The sequence below is a fragment of the Narcine bancroftii genome (genome assembly GCF_036971445.1).
Source record: "Narcine bancroftii isolate sNarBan1 chromosome 5 unlocalized genomic scaffold, sNarBan1.hap1 SUPER_5_unloc_2, whole genome shotgun sequence".
In the NCBI taxonomy this organism is placed as follows: domain Eukaryota; kingdom Metazoa; phylum Chordata; class Chondrichthyes; order Torpediniformes; family Narcinidae; genus Narcine; species Narcine bancroftii.
In genome coordinates this window covers 1-21,181 of record NW_027211802.1, presented here as the reverse complement: position 1 = coordinate 21,181, position 21,181 = coordinate 1, and the positions used below count along the sequence as shown (strand labels likewise).

Sequence of the window (21,181 nt, the reverse complement as noted above, 5' to 3'; positions counted from 1 at the left end):
TCTCTCCTCATTCTTCCACACTAAAATCCTAACCTGTTTAACCTTTCCCTGTAACTCAGTTCCAGAAATCCAGGCAACATTCTAATAAATCTTCTCTGCCCTCTCTCTATCTTTCCTGTAGTTCGGTGACCAAAACTGCATACAAAACTCCAAATGTGGGGTCACCAATGTCTTATACAACTTTACAACCCTGTCCACCTGTGACGCCACTTTCAGGGGATTATGCTTTGATATTCCCAGGTCCCTCTGTTCTACCGCACTCCTTTCTTCTTTCTTTGGCTTGGCTTCGCGGACGAAGATTTATGGAGGGGGTAAAAAGTCCACGTCAGCTGCAGGCTCGTTTGTGGCTGACAAGTCCGATGCGGGACAGGCAGACACGGTTGCAGGGGAAAATTGGTTGGTTGGGGTTGGGTGTTGGGTTTTTCCTCCTTTGCCTTTTGTCAGTGAGGTGGGCTCTGCGGTCTTCTTCAAAGGAGGTTGCTGCCCGCCAAACTGAGGCGCCAAGATGCACGGTTTGAGGCGTTATCAGCCCACTGGCGGTGGTCAATGTGGCAGGCACCAAGAGATTTCTTTAGGCAGTCCTTGTACCTTTTCTTTGGTGCACCTCTGTCATGGTGGCCAGTGGAGAGCTCGCCATATAACACGATCTTGGGAAGGCGATGGTCCTCCATTCTGGAGACGTGACCCATCCAGCGCAGCTGGATCTTCAGCAGCGTGGACTGGTTGCTGTCGACCTCTGCCATCTCGAGTACTTCGACGTTAGGGATGAAAGCGCTCCAATGGATGTTGAGGATGGAGCGGAGACAACGCTGGTGGAAGCGTTCTAGGAGCCGTAGGTGGTGCCGGTAGAGGACCCATGATTCGGAGCCGAACAGGAGTGTGGGTATGACAACGGCTCTGTATATGCTTATCTTTGTGAGGTTTTTCAGTTGGTTGTTTTTCCAGACTCTTTTGTGTAGTCTTCCAAAGGCGCTATTTTAATTTGCATATAGATTGGACTAGCCAAATTAGTAAAAATACTGAGGAGGAGGAATTCCTTGAATGTTTACGGGACGGTTATCTAGACCAATATGTCGAGGAACCAACTCGGGAGCAGGCCATTTTAGATTGGGTATTATGCAATGATAAGGGGCTAATCAACAATCTTGTTGTACGAGGCCCTTTGGGTAGGAGCGATCACAATATGATCGAATTCTCACTCGACATGGAGAGTGATGAAATTAAAACCGAGACTAAGGTCCTGAATTTAAATAAAGGGAATTATGATGGTATGAGACAGGAGTTGAGTAAGATTGATTGGGTGGTGTTTATGGGGGAGTTGACTGTGGATAGACAATGGAAAGCATTCACAGATCTAATGGAGAAATTGCAAAAATCGTTTATACCGGTTTGGCATAAAAATAAACCAAAAAAGGTGACTCAACCATGGATAACAAGGGAAATTAGAGACAGCAGAGGTCCAAAGAGAGAGCATATCAATTGGCCAAAAAATACCACAACCGAAGACTGGGAGCAGTTCAAGATGCAGCAAAGGAGGACAAAGGGATTAATCAAGAGGGCAAAAATAAATTACGAAAGTAAGCTTGCGGCAAATATAAAAACCGACTGCAAAAGCTTTTATAAATATGTCAAGAGGAAAAGATTGGTGAAATCCAGAGTAGGTCCTTTGCAGTCGGAATCAGGGGAATATATAATGGGGAATAAGGAAATGGCAGACCAATTAAATTCTTACTTTAGTTCTGTTTTTACAAGAGAGGATACAAATAACCTCCCAAGGATGTTGGGAAACATAGAGACTAATGCAAGGGAGGAACTGAAAGAAATCAGTATCTCTAAGGACATGGTCTTGGGGAAATTGGGATTGAAGGCAGATAAATCCCAAGGGCCTGATAATCTACATCTTGGGTACTTAAGGAAGTGGCCATTCAGATAGCAGATGCTTTAAGAATTATTTTCCAGAACTCGATAGACTCAGGATCAGGGTAGCTAATGTTACCCCACTATTTAAAAAGGGGGGTAGAGAAAAAGCAGGTAATTATAGGCCGGTGAGCCTTACATCAGTAGTGGGCAAAATGATGGAATCCATTATTAAGGATGAAATAGCGGAGCATGTGACTAGCAGAGAAGGGATCGGACGGAGTCAACATGGATTTACAAAAGGTAAATAGTGCTTGACAAATCTATTGGAATTCTTTGAGATGGTGACAGGTAAAATAGATGGGGGAGAGCCAGTGGATGTGGTGTACCTGGACTTCCAAAAGGCCTTCGATAAGGTCCCGCATAAACGACTGGCTTCAAAAATCAAGGCTCATGGGATTGGGGGCAAAGTATTGATGTGGATTGAGAACTGGTGGCAGGTAGAAGACAGAGAGTTGGGGTAAATGGCTCGTTTTCTGAGTGGAAGGCGGTGACCAGTGGGGTGCCACAGGGATCTGTACTGGGACCCCAGCTGTTCACAATTTACATTAATGATCTGGATGAGGGGATTGGATGTAATACCTCCAAATTTGCAGATGACACTAAGCTAGGAGGGGTTGTGTACACGGAAGAGGGGGTCAGGAAGCTCCAGTGTGATTTGGATAAATTGAGGGACTGGGCAGATACATGGCAAATGCACTACAATGTAGATAAATGTGAGGTTATCCACTTTGGTAATACAAACCGGAGGGCAGATTACTATTTGGATGGCAATAGATTAAGAGATGGGGAAGTGCAGAGAGACCTAGGGGTACTTGTACACCAGTCTCTGAAGGCGAGCATGCAGGTACAGCAGGCGGTTAAAAAGGCAAATGGTATGTTGGCCTTCATATCAAGAGGGTTTGAGTATAGGAACAAGGATACCTTACTGCAGCTGTACAGGGCCTTGGTGAGACCCCATCTGGAGTATTGTGTGCAATTTTGGTCACCTTATCTAAGGAAGGATGTTCTTGCAATGGAGGGAGTGCAGAGGCGATTCACCAGGCTGATACCTGGAATGGCAGGAATGACTTATGAGGAAAGATTGCGCCAATTGGAATTGTACTCGCTGGAGTTTAGAAGATTGAGAGGGGATCTCATAGAGACATATAAAATTCTGGCAGGACTGGACAGAGTGGATGCAGATGGGATGTTTCCAATGTTGGGAAAGTCCAGAACCCGGGGCCATGGTTTGAGGATAATAGGCAAACCATTTAGGACCGAGATGAGGAGGAATTTCTTTACCCAGAGGGTGGTGAATCAGTGGAATTCATTGCCACAGAGGGCAGTAGAGGCAGGTTCATTAAATATATTTAAGAGGGAATTAGATCTATTTCTTCAGTTTAAGGGTATTAAAGGTTACGGAGAGAAGGCGAGGACGGGGTACTGAACTTTAAGATCAGCCATGATCTCGTTGAATGGCGGAGCAGGCTCGAAGGATCGAATGACCTACTCCTGCTCCTATCTTCTATGTTTCTATGTTTCCTCAGTGCCCAACCATTTACCATATACGTCCTTTACTGGTTTGTCCTTCCAAAATGCAACACCTCACACTTGTCTGCATTAAATTTCATCTGTCATTTTTCAGCCCATTTTTCCAGCTGGTTCAGATCCCTCTGCAAGCTTTGAAAACCTTATTTGCTGTTCACAATGCCTCCAATCTTAGTGTCATCTGAAAACTTGCTGACCCAATTTACCACATTATCATCCAGATCATTGATATAGATAACAAACAACAATGGTCCCAGCACTGATCCCTGAGGCACCACTAGTCACAGGCCTCCAGTCTGAGAAGCTACTACTCTCTGGCTTCTCCCATCCAGCCATTGTCGAATCCAATTCACTACTTCACCATGAATACCAAGTGTCTGAATCTTCCTGACTAACCTCCCATGTGGGACCTGGTCAAAGGCCTTACTGAAGTCCATGTAGACAACATCTACAACCTTTCCTTCATCAACTTTCCTGGTAACCTCCTTGAAAAACTGTGATTGATTAAACAAAGCCATGTTGACTATCCCTAATCAGTTTCTGGCTATCAAGATAATTGTATATCCCAAACACCTTCCAATAATTTACCTACTACTGACATTAGGCTCACTGGCCTATAATTTCCAAGGTTACTTTTGGCGCCTTTTTAAACAACGGAACAATGCGAGCAACCCTCCAATCCTCCGGCACCAGACCCGTGGCTAAGGACATTTTAACTATTTCTGCCAGAGCCCCAACATTAAATTCCCTCAAGGCCCGAAGGAATATCTTGTCAAGCCCTGGGGATTTATTCACCCTCATTTGCTTTAAGAAACAAGCACTTCCTCCTCTTTAATCTGTATAGGTTGCATGATCTCACTGCTTGTTTTCCTTACTTCCCCATGACTCTATGCCCTTTTCCTGAGTGAACACTGATGGAAAAAAAACATTTAAGATCTCCCCCATCTCTTAGCTCCAAACAAAGCCGACCACTCTGATCTTCAAGGGGACCAATTATGTCCTTTTGCTCTTAAAATACCTGTGGAAACCTTTAAGATTTTCCTTCACATTGTCTACCAAAGCAACCTCTTGTCTTCTTTTTGCCTTCCTGATTTCTTTCTTGAAGGTTTTTCTTGCATTTTTTATACTCCTCAAGTACCTCATTTGCTCCATGTGCCTATACCTGCTCTACATCTTTTGAACCAGATCCCTGATGTCCCTTGAAAGTTCCTTATACCTTCTAACCTTGCTTTTGATCCTGACAGGAACATGCAAAGTCTGTGCTCTTAAAATTTCACATTTGAAGTTCCTCCACTTACCTCGCACATCCTTGCCCGAAAACAGCTTATTCCAATATGTGTATTCCAGATCCTTTCTCATTTACTCACAATTGGCCTTTCTCCAATTTAGAATCTCAACCTGAGGTCCTGACCCATCCTTCTCCATAATTAATTTGAAACTAATGGCATTATGATCACTGGACCCCAAATGTTCCCCTACGCATACGTCTGTCACCTGTCCTGTCTCGTTCCCCAATATAAGATCCAGTATTGCACTCTCTCTAGTTCTATAATTGATAGAAAACTTTGCTGAACACATTTGACAATCTCCAAGCCATCCAGCCTGTTTACAGTATGGGAGTCCCAGTCAATATGTGGAAAGTTAAAATCTCCTACCATCACAACCTTTTGTTTCCTGCAGCTGTCTGCTATCTCTCTACAGATTTGTTCCTCCAATTCTCGCTGACTATTGAGCGGTCCATAAGTGTGGTCAAACCTTTCCCGTCGCTGAACTCCACCCATATAGCCTTAGTAGATGAGCCCTCTGGTCTGTCCTGCCTGAGCACAGCTGTGATATATTCCCTGAGGAGCAATGCCACTCCTCCCCCAACCCCGTTCTATCACGTCTAAAGCAATGAAAGCCCGGAACATTGAGCTGCCAGTCCTACTCCTCCTGCAACCAAGTTTCACTAATATGCACATGTGCAGGTGCTGTGGTTGTAGGAAAAACACAGAAATGTTGAGTGACTACAATCGGTCACTTGTTAAGTGAACTCCAAGGAACTTGGTGCTCTCCGCTCTCTCCATTACAGAGGTGTTGACGTGTAGTGGAGCGGGGTCGTTCCTGGTCCTCCTGAAGCCCACGATCATCTCCTTCATCTTGTCCACATTGAGACTCACGTTGTTATTCTCGCACCACATCATGAGATTCTCCGCCTCTTCTATCCATCGTTACTGATGAGGCCGACGACCGTTGTGCCATCTTGATTTTCTGCTGCCGACCCGGACAGGGTGTGGTCTTCCCGTTCGGAAGTCTGGGATCCAATTACAGAGAGGGGTGTGGCGTCCCAGTGAGGGCGGCTTCTCCACCCTTTGGGGAATGATCGTATTAAACTCTGAGCGGAAGTCAATGAGCAGCAGTCTGGAGTATGAGGCAAGCGACAGCATCATCAGTGAAATTGTCTCTTCTATGGGCGTACTGAAATGGGTCCAACGTCGCCAGAAGGTATGCTTTGATGTGTTCCATCACCAGTCACTCAAAGCATTTCATAATGGTGAAGGTCCACGTAATGGGCTGGTGAAGTTACGTTTGTATGGGAGAAAGAGAAGCTGTCAAACATTACAGCAATTTAAAATAGGCCATTTGGCCCTTCTAAACTATTATTCTGCCTAGTCCCACTGACCGACACCCAGTCCATATCCCTCCATACCCCTCCCATCCATGTACCTGTCCAAATTTTTCTTAGTGTTAAAATTGAGCCCGCATTCACCACCTCAGCTGGCAGCTCATTCCACATACTCTCTCCTCTGTGAGATTCCCCTAATGTTTAAAAATTCCCCCTTAATCTTTCTTCTTTTGCCCTTAACTCATGTCCTCTGGTTTGTATCTCACCTAATCTCAGTGGGAAAAAGCCGATCTACATTTACTCTGTCCCCCTCATAATTTTAAATACCTCCATCAAATCTCCCCTCATTCTTTTACGCTCCAGGGAATAAAGTCCAAACCTTTTTAACCTTACCCTGTAACTCAGTCCCAGTAACGTTCTCGGCACTCTTTCTATCTTATTGATATCTTTCCTGTCATTAGGTGACCAAAACTGAACACAATTCTCCAAATGTGGTCTCACCAATGTCTTCTACAACTTTACCCTAACATCCCAACTCCTGGACTCAACACTTTGATTTATGAAGGCCAATATGACGAAAGCTCTCTTCACAACCATGTCCACCTGTGACGCCACTTTCAGGAAATTGTGTGTCAGTATTCCCTCTGCTCTTCCGCATTCCTCGGTGCCCTACCATTTCCCGTGCACAGCCCACCATTTACTGTGGACTAATCCAAATTTTGAACCTTCGGCTTGATGGTGGAATGTGATGAAGGTGATGTATTTTGGAAGGGCAGTGACTGACCACGGTCAATAATGTTACTTCTTCCTTACAGAGCACGGAGGCAGTGAAGGAGTTGTATACTCAACTTACGGAGAAGATGGAAAGTCTGAAGCACAGTCCTGTGGAAGCAGCAGAGACTCCAGCTCTGGAACTGTCGTTGCGGACGGTCTCCACGCCAGCTACTGTCATCTGATTGGATGTTCCTCACAATCAGGCCTGAAGCATTATTGTGTGTTTGTGATAAACCATACCTTTTTGCTGTCTGAACATGGATCACGATGAGCTGAACGGGGCGCATCCTACGAACTCACTTTTTGTAGACATGACAATTAAAGTGATTAGTTGTACTTTACTAATTAATGTTTGTTCCTCTCATTTGCCGAGAAATAAATGAGCCGTTTCATTGAGCTTCTGGACTCCTTGAGATGCAGCGTTGTATTTTATAATCCAGAGCCACAGAAAAGTAGCTTATCTGCCAGTGTATATGACAACCCCAGATCTTCCACCAAAAATGCAGGCTTTAAGCTACAGCCTTTATAAAGTATGATCCCCCCCCCCCCCCCACCAAAAAGTCTGGCACTGACCAGTGGAGTGATGCTGTTACAATATTTCAATACCAAATTACCCTGTAAAGGTTTTAATTTTGTTAGCACAACAAACCACGGTTGATTAAAGGCTGTACAGAGCCGACAGTAGTTGGGTGGACCCTATGGGGGAGCGCTGAGACTTGGTTGGACACACGCAGGTTGTCCCGCTGAACGGGGCAATGCCCCTCAATGCCCACCCACTCTTCGCCCTGGCACCTCTGGCTTAGAGTTGAGTCAAGTTGTCAGAGCGAGGAAGGTGATAGGGTGACCGGGATACTGGCAAGGAGGTAAGCCAAGGCCTGACCAGGATACTGGTGTAGAGCTGAGCCAGGGCCGGTCCGGGTCACAGGTGTGGAGGTGAGCCAGAGTCGAGGTCTGACCCAGGACATTTGAGCCGAAGCCAGCAGGATGGGGATTGGATGTGGAGGGGGAGGAGGAAGACGACCATGGTGCTGAAACCTCACTGTCGAGGTTCGGATTGTAGACCTGGCATATATGATGAAGCAACATTTTAAAGTTTGGATCGTCCTGCACAACCACGTCAAAGCTCAAAATGGCAGACGTTGAAGCGTAGCTAAATTACTGGAGGTAATTAACGTGGGAGTTTTCAATGGATTTTCAATGCTTTCTGCTCACCTTTCTGAATTTTATGTGGTTTACCTGGCCAGATGTTGGCTGTCCAGAGCAGTGCAGATTTTTAAAATTTCCAGAGAGAGGCGGAATTACTTTGAGAGGAAGCGAGTGGGAAGCATTGTAAATGTGCTGCAATATGATGAATAAACAGCAGATTACAGTAAAACCCCTGTTCTCTGAAATTCAAACCACCGGCAAAAATATAGGCTTAAAAAAAACCCTCTTTAAAATCGCCGTTGGTTCTCCATTCACGCAACCCAAGCAACTGGAAAATTCACTAATCCAGCATCTACCTGTCCCCATAGGTGCTGGATACAGGGGTGGGGGGGGGGGGGGGTGGGGAGGTGGTTACCGTTTTACGATGTTCAGCAAATAATTGTAAATTTGTCTTTGAAAATTATCAACTAAAAATGCTGTCCAGATCATTTGTTCCTGTTCTTTTCATCAAGGAGTCGTGGCACCACCAGCCACTCTCACCACTCTCTAGCACTGCATTTCAACCTGCCACCAAACGCACAGGTCAAAGACAAACTCAAGGTTGGCCGAGACTGCAGCTGTCACTCACATGGTCACAAGATATAGGAGCAGAGGCAGGCCAATCGGCCCATCAAGTCTGCTCTGCCATGAGTTGATCCATCCACCCACTCAGCCCCACTCCCAGCTTTCTCCCCCTAGCCTTTGACGCCCTAGCTGATCAAGAACCTGTCAATCTCTGGGCCTCTGTACCCCCCCGCCCCCACTCTGCAATTGGATCCTTGACTCTCATCGGAAGACCACAGTCAATATGAATTGGAAACTACATCTCCTCCTCACTGATCATCAACACAGGCGCACGCCAAGGATGTGACCTTAGCCCACTGCTGTAGTCACTATCCACCCATGACTGTGGCCAGGCACAATTCCAATGCCATCTACAAGTTGCCGATGACACCACAATTGTCGGTAGAATCACCAACAGTAAGGAGGAAGCGAACAGGGAGGGAGGTCGATCACCTCGTTGAACGGGGTAATGACAACAACCTGGTTCTCAACATCAGCAAAACCCAGGAGATGATTGTGGACTTCAGGAGGAAGTCGGGGGAACACGACCCATTCGCTGTGGAGATCCTACCCACCTTTGTCCTCCCAAAATGCAACACCAGGGGCAGCAAGGTTGGTGTAGCAGTTAGCACAACACTCTTAGAGCACAGGGGGCCAGGGTTTGAATGCAGCGTTACCTGTAAGGAGTTTGTACGTTCTCCCCGTGTCTGCGTGGATTTCCCCTGGGGACTCCGGTTTCATGGACTCATGGGCCGGAAGTGCTGAATATCTACATTTAAATTTAAAATACAAATCCCATCACCCATTCCACGATGCCGTGGAAATCTTTGGCAACTGTCTTCATTCTCTACAACGCCAGACTCTTCAGTGTCATTCACCAATGTACTAATCATGCCATGAATGTGTTTGTGATGTAGGAGCAAAGCAGAGCACGTGGCCAAAGCCCACAAGGTCAAAGCGAGATCATGCAAACTGCACATATGACCCTCAATTCCCTGATTTTTGAAAAATGTCTCCCTCTTTTTAAAAAAAATCCAGCTTTTCCAACCCTCTGGAAAAAAGAATTTAAATTGCAATTCAAGTTTTAAAAGATCACCCCCTAATCCTGTAACAATAGCCCCTCATTCAACATTCCCCCACAAGTGGAAGTCCCCTGACACCCCCTCCCTACCCACACCTGTTCTGGATCCAAAATAAACTCACCTTTCTGAACTCCAAAACAGTCAGATCAAATTCTTTTGAAAGGTCAACCTTTCATCCCTGCAATCAGCCAGCTGAATCTTTTTTGGACAGCTTCCTTCCCCGGAGCATCCTTCCCCAGCATGTTGGGTACCACAGCATGAGAAATAGGAACAGGAGTGATCCATTCGGCCCATCAAGCCTACTCCACCATTCAATGTGATCACGGCTGATCTGACGATCGGCTCATCTCCACCGACCTGCCTTTTCCCCATATCCCTTAATTCCCCGACGATGTAAAAATCTATCCAAACTTGTCTTAAATATATTTACTGAGGTCGCCTCCGCTACTTCAATGGGCAGCGAATTCCACAGATTCCCCACCCTCTGGGAAAAGCGGTTCCTCCTCATCTCAGTCTTAAATCTACTCCCCTGGATTTTGAGGCTATGTTCTTAGTTCTGGTCTCTCCCACCAATGGGAACAACTTACCTACCTTTATCTTATCTATGTCTTTCATAATTTTATACATTACATTAGCACTGGACGAATGCTTGAGCCCACAATGTTGTGCTGACCAAAGTCAAGTTTATTGTCACCTGATTGTACAAGTACAACCCAACGAAACAGCATTCTACAGTCCTCAGTACATAACACACAGACAGGCAAACAGTGCACATCCAGGGCAAGTATTCACCTATACAGATAAATAAATGACTTTTTGCGAATATGAGCCGTTCCTTTGGTCGTTCAGCGTTCTCACTGCCCGTGGGAAGAAGCTGTTCCTCAACCTAGTGGTGCTGGCTCTGATCCTCTCTATTTCCCTCATCCACTCTTCCCTCCCCACCTCAGCACCTTCAATGACCATAGGAGGTGCTTCACTTGCACCCACACCTCCGCCTTCACCACCGTTCGGGGCCTGAACAGCCTTTTCAAGTGAAGCATCACCACACTTGCAAATCTGGGGAGTCATCTACTGTGTCCAATGCTTCCGTTGTGATCTCTACATCGGGGGGGCTGGGCACAGGTTGGGAGATCGCCTTGTTGAGCACCTCGGCTCCATCAGCCACAATAGTGGGGATCTCCCAGAGGCCAACCATTTCAGTTCCCCATCTCATTCCCTCACTGACATGTCTGCCCATGGTTTCATGCACGGCCAGGCTAAAACCACCTGTAAAATGGAGGAACAGCACCTCACCTTCCTTCCAGGCACCCTCTGACCAGATGGCATTAACATCGACTTCTCCGGTTTCCATTAAATTCCCCTCTCCACTTCTTCCCCTGTCGCCTTCCCCCAGCTCTGTTTCTCTCCCTGTTCCTCGTTCCCTTTCACACAGATAAAATCAATTCCCAATTAACACCTTTTGTTGGTCTGGACTCCTCCCCCAACCACCACTGTCTCTATTTTGAAATATCCTGCTTTTTTAAAATTCTGGTTGTTCTTTGCTTATTCCTTAAGGAAGGGGTCAGGCCCGAAAAGTCAGTTATATAATGTTTCTCCCACGGATGCTGCGAGACCGGCTGGGTTCCTCCCGCATCTCTAAAAAAGTCTCTTCTCACGATGCATGCTTTGTGGATCAAACTGGCCTATTTCTGTTTGAGAGTTGACTCCAGAACATTGCAGCACAGTCCAGGCCCTTCAGCCCATGATGTTGTGCTGACCCATGGAAATCCTCTCAACAATCTAACCCCTCTCTCACACCCAGAACCTCGTTTATCCATGTGCCTGAATGAGGTTTTATTCCAGCCTCCTCCACCACCCCTGTCAATGCACCTGAAGCCCCCACTACTCTGTAAAAAAAAAACCCAGCCCTGACGTCTCCTAAACCTCCCCTCACCTTGGGAACCAGCGACTGGGTGTCCACCTTATCTATGCCTCTCAGAATCTCATAGACCTCGATGTCACCAAGACCTCCAGTGCTGCCGTTGGTGCGGGCCCGGGGGGAGAGGACAGTGGAGACACAGCGCTCCCCCGCGGGGCCCAACTGCCCAGTTTGATTGGCGTCGGCTCTGTACGGGCTTAAAACGGCCTGTCACAGGGGTCGATGACGATTTACTTTAAAATCCTGCAGCCCCGGGGTCTGGGCCCATGGCAGCGCCTGAGTTCGGCAGCGAACTCAAGGGGAAGTGGAGGACTGGTGCAGGGCACCTGAAAATGGGGAGACCTCTCCTCATTTGAGAAGGAGAAGCGGAGGACAGTGACCAGCGAGGGGCTCTGAGGCTGAAGAGCACATAAGTGGCGAGGCTGTTGGCAACTCCTGCAGGGTGTAGACTGCTGGAGACTGGCTAAAGGGGGTGCCAGATACCAGAACCGCAATGCGAGGGGGAGCCGTGGGTGCTGAAGGCTTCCTGTTTGTGTTGGAGGTTTTGTTCTGGAGCTCAGGTTGCCGATGGTTTGGACTGCGCGAGTGCTGGAGGTGAATCCACGGCCACCCAGTGATACTGGGGGTTGCTTCTCTCTCTTTCTCTGACTGTGAGGGGCTTTGGGTAAGTTCTGCTGATGGCGAATCTGTCTGTCTTACAGTGGATTAAAGGGAATTTCATGTGATACTTGTTTTATTACAAAGAAGTTGATGTTCATGCAATCCGGTTAGAGAGATTTCTGAGAGATAGGATGTCATCAGCTGATTAAGGACACTCAGTGTGGATTTGTGTGTGGCAGAGGCCGATTTAATAAAGCTTGTAGAGTATTTTGAGGAAGTTACCAGGAAGGTTGATGAAGGAAAGGCTGTGGATGTTGTCTACATGGACTTTAGTAAGGCTTTTGACAAAGCTTCACGTGAGAGGTTGGTTTCAGGACACTAGGTTTCCATAGAGAGGTGGCAAACTGAATTTGAAATTAGATTGGTGGAAGAAAGCAGAGAGTGGTGGTGGATGGTGGCTTCTCAGACTGGAGGCCTGTGTCGAGTGGTGTGCCTCAGGGATCGGTGTTGGGACCATTATTGTTTGTTATCTATATAAATGACTTGGATGATAACGTGGTGAATTGAATCAGCAAGTCTGCTGATGACACAAAGATAGGAGGCGTCGTGGACGATTTTCAAAACTTGCAGAGGGGATCTGACCAGCTGTGAAATTGGGCCAGTAAATGGCTGATGGAGTTTAATGCAGATACATGTAAGGTGTTGCACTTTGGGTAGGTCGTACGCAGTAAATGGTTGGGCACAGAGGAGTGCGGAGGAGCAAAGAGATCTGGGAATACAGGTTCATTGTTCCCCAAAGGTGGCGTCACATGTGGACAGGGTTGGGAAGAAAGCTTTTGGCATCTTAGCCTTTATAAATCAAAGAATTGAGTGTAGAAATTGGGTTGTTATGTTGAAATGATTCAAGTCATTGGTGAGGCCACACTTAGAATATTGTGGGCAGTTCTGGTCGCCCAGCAGCAGAAAAGACATCAATAGATAACATAACCATATATAACCATATACGGAGCGGAAACAGGCCATGTCGGCCTTTCGAGTCCACACTGGTTCAATAGAACAACTCCACTGGCTCAAACCTCCCGCTCACCGCCAATAACCCTCCAACCCCCTCACCTCCATGTACATATCCAACCTTCTCTTAAATGACAGAAGGGACCCTGACGCAATTATCTCATTCGGGATTTCATTCCATTCTGCCACCACTCGCTGAGCGAAAATGCCACCTCTAATATTTCTCCTTAAGTGTTGCCCCCTTACCCTTAACTCATGGCCACTTGTTCCAACCTCCCCTGCCCTCAGGGGAAAGAATCTGTTTATGTCTAGACTATCTATTCTTTTCATAATTTTAAATGCCTCTATCAAGTCCCCTCTCAGTTGTCTACATTCCAATGTTGCCAGATCTTCAGGAGTTGAGTTACCGGGTAAGATTAAACAGGTTAAAGCTACACTCCTTGGAATTAAGAAGGATAAGGGGAGACTTGATTGAGGTTTATAAGATTATGAGAGGTATAGACAGAGTAGATGTGTGAGTAGGGATGTTTCCACTAAAATTGGGGGAGATAGATATGAGAAGTCATAGCTTTAGGCTGAAAGGGGAGAGGTACAAGGGAAACATTCGAGGGTTTTTCACTCAGAGTGTGGAATAAACTGCCATCTGATGTGGTGAATGTGTTTTAAAAATAAATTAGATCAATACATGAATAAGAGAGGTCTGTACGGTAATGGAATGAGAGTAGGTTAGTGGGACTAGCTCGTTTTATTGGTCAGCACAGAGCAGAAAGTCAAATGGCCTGTTTTTCTGTGCTGTAACGTTCTATGTTTCTATGGAGGGTGCCCAGACGGACAATGAGCTGTTCCTCAAATTTGCGTGTGTTCTTTACTTGGCAGTATTTCAAATAAGATCTCTTTTGAAGTGTTTGTAGGTAACCCACTCTAACAAACCTTTCCCAATTTATCTCCCAAAAACATTTCTATATACTCTATATACTCTGTCACACATGCGAAACAGCTAGGAACAAGGCCCACAGAAATTAGTGCTGTGTCACACCCAAAGGGCCAGGGTCCTCGAACTGGTGACGAGGGCGCACGTTCCCCTGGATAAGCATGATTCCATGACAATGGCTATGGCAGCTGGCCACCGAAACAGCATACTCTACGTCTGGGACGAACTCTACGTCTGGGACGAACTCTACGTCTGGGACGAACTCTACGTCTGGGACGAACTCTACGTCTGGGACGAACTCTACGTCTGGGACGAACTCTACGTCTGGGACGAACTCTACGTCTGGGACGAACTCTACGTCTGGGACGAACTCTACGTCTGGGACGAACTCTACGTCTGGGACGAACTCTACGTCTGGGACGAACTCTACGTCTGGGACGAACTCTACGTCTGGGACGAACTCTACGTCTGGGACGAACTCTACGTCTGGGACGAACTCTACGTCTGGGACGAACTCTACGTCTGGGACGAACTCTACGTCTGGGACGAACTCTACGTCTGGGACGAACTCTACGTCTGGGACGAACTCTACGTCTGGGACGAACTCTACGTCTGGGACGAACTCTACGTCTGGGACGAACTCTACGTCTGGGACGAACTCTACGTCTGGGACGAACTCTACGTCTGGGACGAACTCTACGTCTGGGACGAACTCTACGTCTGGGACGAACTCTACGTCTGGGACGAACTCTACGTCTGGGACGAACTCTACGTCTGGGACGAACTCTCCCAGCGCAAATTTCTAGTCAACACGGGTGCAGAGGTTAGTGTCCTTTCTCCTTCAAACCTTGACACCTGTATCAGGAGCACGGGTCCGGTCTTCACTGCGGTGAATAACAGTTCGATTTGTACATACAGCACACGGACTAATACCTCTGAAATTCGGCAACAATAAGTTCACATGGAATTCATTCTTGCTGCTGTGTCCCAGCTGTTGCTGAGGGCCAACTTCCTCAGAGCTCACTCACTGATGGTGGACTTAAAAGGGTGCCAGTTGGTGAACACCACAACGTTCTAGACTTTCCCCCTTAAAAGGTCAAACTACCCGCCCAGCACCAAGACGCCGTGGAGAACGCGAACAACGATTCACCAAACTTCTTGTGGAGTTTCTGGACATTGTCACTCCCCAGTTCTCCACTGCCACACCCAAACATGGCATTGCACACCACATCCTCACCCAAGGACCTCCTCTACACGCCTGAGCCTGATGCTTGCCGCCTGACAATAAGCGGCTTGCAAATCAAAAGTTTCACAAACTGGAGGAACTTTGAATCATATGCAGGTCTGATAGCCCATGGGCTTCCCCGCTATATAGGGAGCCCAAAGCCATGGAGCCTGGAGTCCTTGCGGGGATCTCAATGATGTTACCACTGCAGAGCATTACCCTGAGTCCCTTATACAGGACTTTACAGCTAATCTTCAAGGGGCCAGGATATTTGCTAAAATTGACTTGATGATGGTAGCATTCCAGCAGACCAAAGACACCCTAGCGAAGGCAATATTGTTGGTCCATCCACAAATGGATGCACCAACCACCTTGACGATAGATGCATCTGACGAGGCAGCATTTTTCAACAGCAAAGAATTGAATCTTCAACAATAAACATTCTCAATTCTCTCCGAAACTGTACACGTTATTAATAACAAAAAATGATCAGACAAAATCCTACTCTTATATTTAGCCTTCAAAACTCAACCTTGTAATTATGCCAACACTAAAAATAAATCAAATCTAGAATAAGAATCATGACGGAATAAACAAAACGAAAAATCTCTTTCAGATTTAACCTTCTCCATATATCTATCAAGTTCATGTGTTTCATAGACACTATTAACTGTTTGGCCATTTTGGTCCTAATTACTGATTTTGGAGATTTATCTAATAATGGATCCAAACCACAATTAAAATTACCATAATTTTATCATATGCCTGGTTTAAATTAAGTAAAGAATCCAACATAAATTCCTCATCATCTATATTAGGAGAATAAAGATTCATTAAAGTCCAACACTCAGAAATTTTTTTTACAGTTAACAATCAAAAGTCTACCAGCTGACTCAAACACTGATTTCAGTTTAAAAGCTAACTTTTTATTAATCAAAATAGCCACCCCTCTGGCTTTGGAATTAGAAGAAGACGCTATAACTTGCCCAACCCAATCTCTTTTTAATTTCTGATGTTCCTTTTCAGTCAAATGTGTCTGTTGCATAAAGGCAACATCAACTTTCAATTTTTTTTAAATATTACGCCAACCAATCGACGGGGATGGGGGGGGGGGATAAATACAGACTCTGTATTATACATGGATGGAAAAAAAAGATTATACTGTTTGACAAGTCTATAAAAATTAAAATATTCCAAATCCATCTGATGCACAGCAGGAGGTCGGTCAAAGCTGATCTCCTAACCATAACTTTGGCACAGTTTTTATATTCTCAGCGGACACAATTACAGAAAGTTGATGAACTTAGTTTTACTGGTTGGATTACAGACAAAAATCTAGTTACTCACAAGATAAAGGTTGATTACAGAATAGGGTGTTATTTACTGAGATGTTTAACAGTTAACAATGGGTCTAAATTCCTGTTTGCAATGATGTTGCAGGTTAAGACTGTAAATCCAATTTACTATGAAGAGCCACAGGTGCTGTCGCTCCTGTATTCTACGGTTCTACTGCAGGGCTCATCTTTGGTTCCCTGTTAACACAGCCCACATCCCTCTTTACTGGGCATCACCCTCTCAATTCATTCCCCTCCTCCACCCTCCCAACAGCACAGCGGGACCCTCGCCACCAGAAAGACTGCAGCGGTTTGAGGAGGGGACTCACCCCCACTTTCTCACGGGCAGTAAAGGGATGGGCAATAAATGCGGGCCTTGTTCCCAACGGAAATGGGGATGTTGGGGATTTATCTCCAACCGACATGCGGAGAGAATCTGCATCCCTGCTCACTGCATCTCTCATTCTCCTGCATCTGTCGGACTTTGGAACTTTCAATTCAAAGATTCCATTCTAACAGACACTGTGGTCAGACGTAGTGAAGGGCCTGCAAGCTTCAGATCAATTGATAACTGACTGGCTGATGGTTTTAGTAATGGCTTTCATGTGTGGACTTGCTATTACGTGCAACTCTGTTCCAGCATCAGCGAATCAGGTTCGAATCCCGTGCTATCTGTAAGGAATTTGCACCTTCTCCCTGTGCCTGTGTGGGCTTCCTCTGGGTGGGCCAGTCTCCTCCCACCTTTCAAAACAGAACCAGGTTGCAGGTCAATTGGGTGTAATTGGGCAGCAGGGGCTCGTGGGCCAGAAGGGTTTGTTATCGCGCTGTACATCTAAAAACAATTTCAACAGTTTCCTTTAAAGCCCCTGACACTTCTTCAGATCCCAAAACAGAACTGTCAAACTAGAGCAAAGTGGTTACAAATATCTCCAAGGGGTTCATCCTCACCATGTTCCACATTTCCTCTTCCCATCGGTTTCAGTTTAATTTCTGCAGAACCTTTTGCCCTTCTTCAAAAACCACTTCATATCCATAAAAACCTCTGACCTCATCTCTGTTCCAAGGCTTAAGTGGTTTATGATGGTGGAAATTCTAATGCATCACTCAAATGGCACTTGAGTTTTCAAACAGCTGCTAGCCCAATGCTGACTGTACACAAAAATGCTTTTAAGGGCCCCACATGGTACTTCAGTTTCAATTGAGAACACTCCTTCAGCTTTATGGTTCTGTTTTCCAGACACCGCGACTCTGAACTGACGTCAAATCCAGTCCACAATTCCCTCACTAGGAATATTTTTAACTCTATAACTTACTTTAAGAAATATATACCTTATAATAAAGATTAACACAAATCCGTTATTCCCTTCTCCCTCTCCCTAACCCCTCACTCCACCCTCTTCCCCCTAACCCCTCACTCCACCCTCTTCCCCCTCTCTCCACCCACCCTTCCCCATCTCCCTCCCCTCCCCTCTTTCTCCCCTCACTCACTCTTCCTCTCTCACTCCCCTCTCTCTCAACTCCCTCTTCCCACTCTCTCCTCAACTCTTTCACCCTTCCCTCTTCTCGTTCCTTTCCCCCTTTTCTCCCCTTCTCTTCACACTCCCATCCCCCACTCTCTCTCCTCTCCCCACCCCCTCTCACTCCCTGTTCTCTTTTTCCCATCTCTCAATCCCTCTCCTCATCTCTCTCTCTATTCCCTCTCCCTCACTCCCCATCTCTCTCTTTGCCTCACCCCCTCTTCATCCCCACTTGATACACCATCAATTACTCTAAAGACCATTGTGGAGAAACCAATAGGCTTTAATTCACCTGAGAACATAGCACATCCCTACTGTTCGACTGTCCTGCACTGAGCTGCAGGGGGCTGTGAAACAGTCCCCCTTTATACAGAAGCCTTTGGGGAGGGGCCACAGGTAAAAGCGGCCAATAGGAGTGTCCGAACTTACAAGGTTACAGATCAGAGTCACAAGTTCAGTATTTCAGGTGGTCTGGTCATTTGCTGGGACCATCGTAGCACCGGTTGTGGCTGCTGTGCCGCGGCAGGGTCCTGGATGGTTTCAGGCTCTGTACATACTCATCAGTGTTCTGCTGGTGGGTAGGTGTCAATGAGTCCAGTGTACCCTCCCTTGGGGCAGAGGCAGGGTACCAGGGGTTAGGTGCATTGTGTGTGTTCCACGGTGAGGGAGTTGTGGGGGGATCAGCTGTGGCCTCCAGGGCCCCTGAGGGAGCCAAGTCCCTGACAGAGACCATGTCTTCGTGTCCATCCGGATATGCCACATAGGAATATTGGGGTTGGCATGGAGGAGGTGAACCCTTTCGACCAGGGGGTCAGACTTATGGCTCCTCACCCTGGGGACGTCAACCATGCCAGCAATGTGGTCGCTGTTGCCGATTTTCTGGGGAAGGAAAACATACATTCCTGTGGTGTAGCATTAATGATGGTGCCCAGAAGGGACCATCCGAGTGGAGGGCCTCCGAGAGAACTTCCTGCCAGCAGAAGACTGGGAGGCTTTTGGACCGCAAGCAAGGCCAGGAGGACTCCCTTCTGGACCGTAACATCCAACGTCTTCACTTGCCTGTTACCCCGGGGGTTGTTACTAGTGGTCCTGCTTGTGGCAATGTCCCCAGCCAACAGGTACTCAATTGGAGACCTATTTCACTGCTAAACGTAGACTACAAGATCCTGCAAAGGCCATCACCAACCAAGTCGTCTGTTCTGGGACACGTGATCCATCCCGACCAGACCTGTGCATTTCCAGGCAGGAAGATCTCTGACAGGCTCTCACTGCTGCAGTCACCCTTATACAGGAGCCTATGGGGAGGGGCCACATGTACAACTGGCCAACAGGTGTGTCCGACCAGACAATTATACATTATAGTGGTTTACTGCAACGCCTCTCCCAGCTCCCCCTCTCTTTCCTCTTTTTCTCTGCATCTCTGCATCCCTGTCCCCAACCTCTCCTCCCTCTCCCTCTCCACCCTCTCTCAGTCACTCTCTCGCTTTCCTCTCTCCCCACTTCTCTCCCCCACCCTCTCTCACTCACTCTCTCCCCCTCTCCCCTTCTCTTTCCACCCCACTCTACCCATTTCACCCCCTCTCTTCTCCCCTCCTATTCACCTCTCTCCACTTTTCTGTCTGTCCTTCTCTCCTCCCTCTCTCGGCCACCTCTCTTTCTCTTTCCTCCTCACTCTCCTCCCCCACCTCTCACACCCCCTCTCCCTTCTCTCTTCCTCTCTCACCTCCCACTCACCCACCTCTCTCCTTCTTCCCCCTTTCTTCCCTCTCACCCCCCTTCTCTACCCCATCTCTCCCTGTCTCTCTCTCTCTCTCCAACCCCCTCTTCAACCACCCCTCTCGAACCCCCGAACCCTCTCCCCCCCTCTCTCTCTACCCCTCCATCTCCCTCTCTCTGTCTACCCCGTCTCTCTCTCTACCTATGAGCTGAGTGTGGGCAGTGTGGGTGGGCGGCATGGGTGATGCCCCTTGGATGGCAACCCATGGGTGGACTCCATGGGTGGGGCGTCGTGGATGGCGTCATGAGTGGGAACATGGGTGGGCACCATGGGTAGCTGCTGTGGGTGGGCACCATGAGTGGAACTGCCCCCACGCCCTGCTTGCAAAGTGTGAGGCCAGGGGTTGGCATTAATGCCCACAGATCACCCTCCTCCTGAGCAGGGAGAGGAGAGAGCGCGTCCCTCATGTCCTGACCACTCAGGTGACGCCGTGACAAAGGCCGGGGCGGAAGGTATGCCCTTCTATCCATGCTGACCCTTTCAGAGGGTCCTACGGCTTTCAAGGGCAGATGAGCCTGCAGATTGAAGGCTGAAGCCGGCAGAAAGGGGGTGGTGACTTTAAGAGAGCGCTGCGCCTTTAAGAAGGCGGAGCGTAAGCTCTCATGTGACCAGCACATGATGGGAGTCAGGAAGCAGAAGTGAAAGGGGAAGGGACCGAGGAATCGGTCTAAAGTAGGGGTGGAAGAGAAAGGGTAGAGAGAGACGGAGGGGTAGAGATAGAGGAAAAGGGAGTGAGGGGAGAGGGGAGGAGAGGAGGAGGAGGAGGAGGAAGGGAGAGGGAGAAAGAGAGGAGGGGGTTAAGAGAAGTCGAGGAGAGAGATGGGTAGCCTGTTCCGCAGTGAGGAGATGTGTCTGGCGCAGTTATTCCTGCAGACGGGAACTGCTTTCGATTGTGTGTCCGCCCTCGGGAGAGGGGGCTGGTGGAGTTCAGGGACGTGAGTGCTGGGGTCAAGGGAGTAAAGGAAGGAGGGAGTGGGTGAGGGAGGGGGCAAGGGAGGGAAGGAAGGGAGAGGGTGAGGGAGGGGACAAGGGAGGGAAGGAAGGGAGAGGGTGAGGGAGGGAAGGAAGGGAGAGGGTGAGGGAGGGGACAAGGGAGGGAAGAAAGGGAGAAAATGAGGGAGGGGACAAGGGAGGGAAGGAAGGAAGGGAGAGGGTGAGGGAGGGGGCAAGGGAGGGAAGGAAGGGAGAGGGTGAGGGAGGGGACAAGGGAA

The 21,181-nt window shown here is 47.6% G+C and overlaps 1 protein-coding gene across 2 annotated transcripts in view; it reads left to right on the top strand.

Moving 5' to 3' along the window:
- nelfb (negative elongation factor complex member B) overlaps window positions 1-7,167 on the top strand; it is a 55,689-nt gene extending 48,522 nt beyond the window's left edge. Inside the window, exon 13 of one of the 2 annotated variants that reach the window (XM_069912247.1) lies at window positions 6,868-7,167. In XM_069912247.1, the coding sequence (XP_069768348.1) occupies window positions 6,868-7,008 (141 nt within the window). In that variant the 3' untranslated portion in view covers window positions 7,009-7,167. The remainder of the gene's footprint in view (window positions 1-6,867) is intronic. The other variant, XM_069912248.1, reaches the window with a different exon arrangement.
- The last annotated feature ends 14,014 nt before the right edge of the window (window positions 7,168-21,181 follow it).